Here is a 4,078-nt window from a genome sequence, read left to right on the forward strand (position 1 = left end):
AAAGAGAAGAGAAGAGAAGAGAAGAAGAGGGAAATAGAGAAGAAGTTTTTTCCTCTCTTTATGTGTGTGTGAATGTGAATGTGAATGCCATTGTTGCTCCATGAAAGTAAAGACAAGGAGAAAAGAAAGAAGAAGAAGAAGAACCTAGAATTTAGTTCTTGTGAGTTGCTTCAAGAAACCCAAGTGCCAACCGGGGTTGAAGCATTAGCGGCACCGAGACAACGTGATTGTGGTCCGCATCAAGTGGAGATCGACATTATTGCATCTCCGACGGTTACTCCTTGCCAAGGTAACCTCATTTTTGCCAAATTTCCATTATTATAAATCATTGTAGGCAAGATGTTTGATAAAATGCCTAAGTGATAATTGTAGTTTATTTGGGGAAAATTTGCATGTATGAGTGCTTCACTATAGGGCATTGTTATAAGCCCAACTTTATTTTATTGGTGTTCAGTGGGTGCTGGACACAGGGGCTATGTGTTCCTTGGTAGGTATAACTACCTAAACCTATTTGCCGTGGGTGCGGCCTCTCAGATCATTCTGAGAAAACTAGGGTGAAGACCTAGCCATTGTATGTCATTGGTGGAAACTGGGAATGTGTTCCCTTGGCTGTGGGTGCAGTCATAATTAGTATTGAGTAAATGCTGAGCCCGACAGTGGGCATTACTCCGTGCATGTAGGCAACTGGCCGAAGCACGTATTTCTTGTGTTGTGGATGTGTATGCTCGTATTTGTATTGTGGATTGGAGTGCTTGGCTGCAGAATGGGTGTGTACATCTGGTAGACCTGACCACTTGGTGGTGCAGTGTGGATGTGCATACGACTGTGTATGTATGTAACAGTGATTACCGTGTGAGGTTTATGAGACAGCTCTGGGCAGCAATACAAGTTATGTGAGTAAGTTTCATGCAACAGTAAGAATGGTCAGTAGTATACATAGCAGCTCTGGGCAGCATCAATAGACTGTGCTATTGAAGTGCAAATAGTGATTGCCACATCAGGGGTACAGTTGGAAAGTGAAAAAATATTTGACACACTGATTCACCCCCCTCTCAATGTCAATCGGGACCCAACAATGTGTCCATCAAACCTGAATTATATTAATTAATTAAATATATATTAAAATATTTAAAATGGGTTTTGGTCATCCTTACGTTTTAACCTAAAATGGTCATGACTAAATATGGGATTGAAGGCTCCATTCATATGGTGTCACATTGTATTCCATTTAGTGAAAATTTCAGACACAAGTGTAGGTGTACATACATATACTGTTTGTTCATTGAACTAGATCATATGAGAATTTCGCATGTGATATTATCAGTTTGTTTAGAACAAAATTCTTGTTAGTCGTATACGTTTAGTCCCTTGACCTAAGGTGTTCTTAGCGATCCGGTCATGTATTGAATTTTCACACACCAATGGCTGATGTCACCTTGAATAGATATCCATGTACTGAGTTTGCAGTGTTCGATCATAGTTGAAAGGGATGTTCAAAATAGAGCCCACTTCCCTATGAGAGGATATTGAAGGTGTTTGGAATGATAGAAAAGGAAACTACACAAAGTTTGTACAGTTTTTTTGCCTTCTTCAATTTTCTTCAATGTTCCCTATGTTTGGAACACTTCCGGCTCTTAGAAGATTCCGGTGATTCAAGCACCATGGGAGAATTCTCTTTGCATTTTCACTGCATCGGTCCGCCATGTTCGCTCTAGTGTTTGGATCAATATTGTAAAGTGGAGAAAGTAGTTCGTAATTAACTGGTACTTTTGGGAGGTATTTGTCATAATTTAAATAGTTTTGTATGTATTGGTAATTATTCCATTGAGAATGAAATATTTCAAACACATTCTATGCTACGTAGAATCCCATTAGGATCCTAAATCTTCCCAGGATATTTAATTAACCAAGGAATATAATTGACTACCCTAATTAATATGATTTCAATGTTGACATCGTACCTAATAGATGAGATCTAATGGCCCTAATTGATATGATTTCACATCCAATTGAGATATATTAGAAGGCAAGGGAATTGATTGACTCATTCTTGCCTCTCTCAAGAAGTTCCTCTTTCTTGGTGTGTGAGAATAGGGGTCCAATGGTTAATCTAATTAAAAAACTAATCCCTGACATGGTTTTCCTTCTTAAACCTACTTATAAACCTTTTAACCTTCCATCTTTTAGAGGGAAATCCTGCCCTCCATGAAGCTGGTCTGGTTTGGTGGCCTTGTAAGATTTTAAGTATTTTATAGCTTAAATTATACTACTTAATGGAAGCTTCCACTCAATCTCCCATTAAGTACTTTATTGAATTTTCTACACATATTCAAACCCTTCCTCCACATTATCATCCAATGTTGAGAACATTGGAGCCAAACAATAGAATTCAAATTAGGAACTGTTCGGTTGTCTGTTTAGGATAGAAACTGAATCAAAATAAAAACCAGTTCAATCTGTACAAATAATTAAAATATCACAATTATACTTTTTTTTTTTATCAGATCCTACCGAGAGGGCCCACGAGGGGTTGGGATTCTAACTCAAGAAGGGTGGGGATGTTGAACAAACGACCATTAAAAGCCACCACCACGCCAAGAAGTGCTTTCCCCAACCATACTCCTTTAACCAAGGAAAGAAGGTAATTTAAATGTCAAGCAACAGCCAAACACAAGAAATGTTGTCACACATTGCTAATGGCTCTCTTCGGTTACAAGAAAAATAAGGGGAAAATAAATGAAATTTTGTAATTATATATTACTTAACCCTTGAAAACTAACAACTTTACTATATTTTGCAATCAAATCCCCTTCTACCAAAAATAAAACATAAATAAATAAATCCCTTGGTCTTAGGAAAAATAAAATAAAAATTTCTTTTGAAAAATATGATTACCAAATTTAATAAATTTCAAGCTAATTATGATCATAATTTCTTTTTCTCAAAACTGATTTTCTTTCAGTTTAGATAATTACACACTCAGGTTAGGTAGTCATTCAGTTACAGAAATGACGTTTCTTGTCAAAAATAGAATTTTTTGTTTTTGTGTGAAAATTCCGTTTGTTTCATGAACGATTATTCTAGTTGTTCATTTTTTTTTCTTAGGTATTCGGAACGAAATCTAAAATAATCGAAAAACACAAAATTGACATCAAAACGGTTTATTTTTTATTTTTTGATTCTATATTACAAAACATTTTTCTAGATAATTGCCAATGCAAAATGGTCTTTTAATGAACCCACTCCCACAATGAAACCTTAAATTAAGCACCCATGAACACACCGACCATTAGAAAAAAAAAATCACTCACCCACTCCTTCCACATCACATGTATTCACAGTTTTTTCTTAGTGTAGGGTCAGAGACGTAATTTTTCACTCATGAGGCGTAATGTTCCCAACTGCGCATGTTAGCTTACTGACGGCAACCGGAAACCACCAGCGCATATTAGTAAAAGACGGAAACAGAAGAACAGAGCTGTGAGTATTGTCAAGGAACAAAAATTCCTCCACAGCTTATAAGAAAAAAAAGGAGAAAAAAGCTTAAAAATAAGAAAGAAATCTTTCATAAGCAGAAAGATCAAAGATATATACAATAGTCCACGAAGAACAGATGATGATGATGATAATGATGATAATGATGATGATGATGATACGAGCAAGAAAATAGAAGAGAAAGAAACCAAGAACCAGATTCTCTTTAACTACAAGCAGTGATCTGAGTCACAGCCACCGATTTCCGAGGCGAAGCAGGAAGTCTAGAAGTGAAGTTCCTCAGAGGTAATTCTTCATTCAGATGATGATCATCATCTATTCCTTCATCGAAATTGAGAGCGTAACTTAATGGATCGTATCTGAAATCAGCCGAGTGTCTCCGACCTCTACCCATCCGAGAGATAAGATTCCGGCATTTTTCTTTGAATTCTGGGAACTCATGAGCCTTCGATTTGATTGGCCTCTGCTTATCTACATCTTCGAGTTGTTCATGATTTCCGTTACCGAAGCAACAAGAGAAACAGAGAGTTGATCGGAACCTATGCTTCACCGTTGGAGAATGAGAACAGCGTTCATCTTCCAT

The 4,078-nt window shown here is 36.9% G+C and overlaps 1 protein-coding gene across 1 annotated transcript; it reads right to left on the bottom strand.

Moving 5' to 3' along the window:
- Positions 1-3,700: 3,700 nt before the first annotated feature.
- On the bottom strand, positions 3,701-4,078 carry LOC122065465. Its single transcript, XM_042629278.1, has one exon. The coding sequence runs from the start codon at positions 4,076-4,078 to the stop codon at positions 3,701-3,703; it is 378 nt and encodes a 125-aa protein (XP_042485212.1).

This window comes from Macadamia integrifolia, chromosome 2 (assembly GCF_013358625.1).
Source record: "Macadamia integrifolia cultivar HAES 741 chromosome 2, SCU_Mint_v3, whole genome shotgun sequence".
NCBI classification, from domain to species: Eukaryota; Viridiplantae; Streptophyta; class Magnoliopsida; order Proteales; family Proteaceae; genus Macadamia; species Macadamia integrifolia.

What these genes read in the sequence shown, in the direction of transcription:
- LOC122065465 (XM_042629278.1), bottom strand. Translation starts at nt 4,078, where the DNA reads ATGGAAGATGAACGCTGTTCTCATTCTCCAACGGTGAAGCATAGGTTC.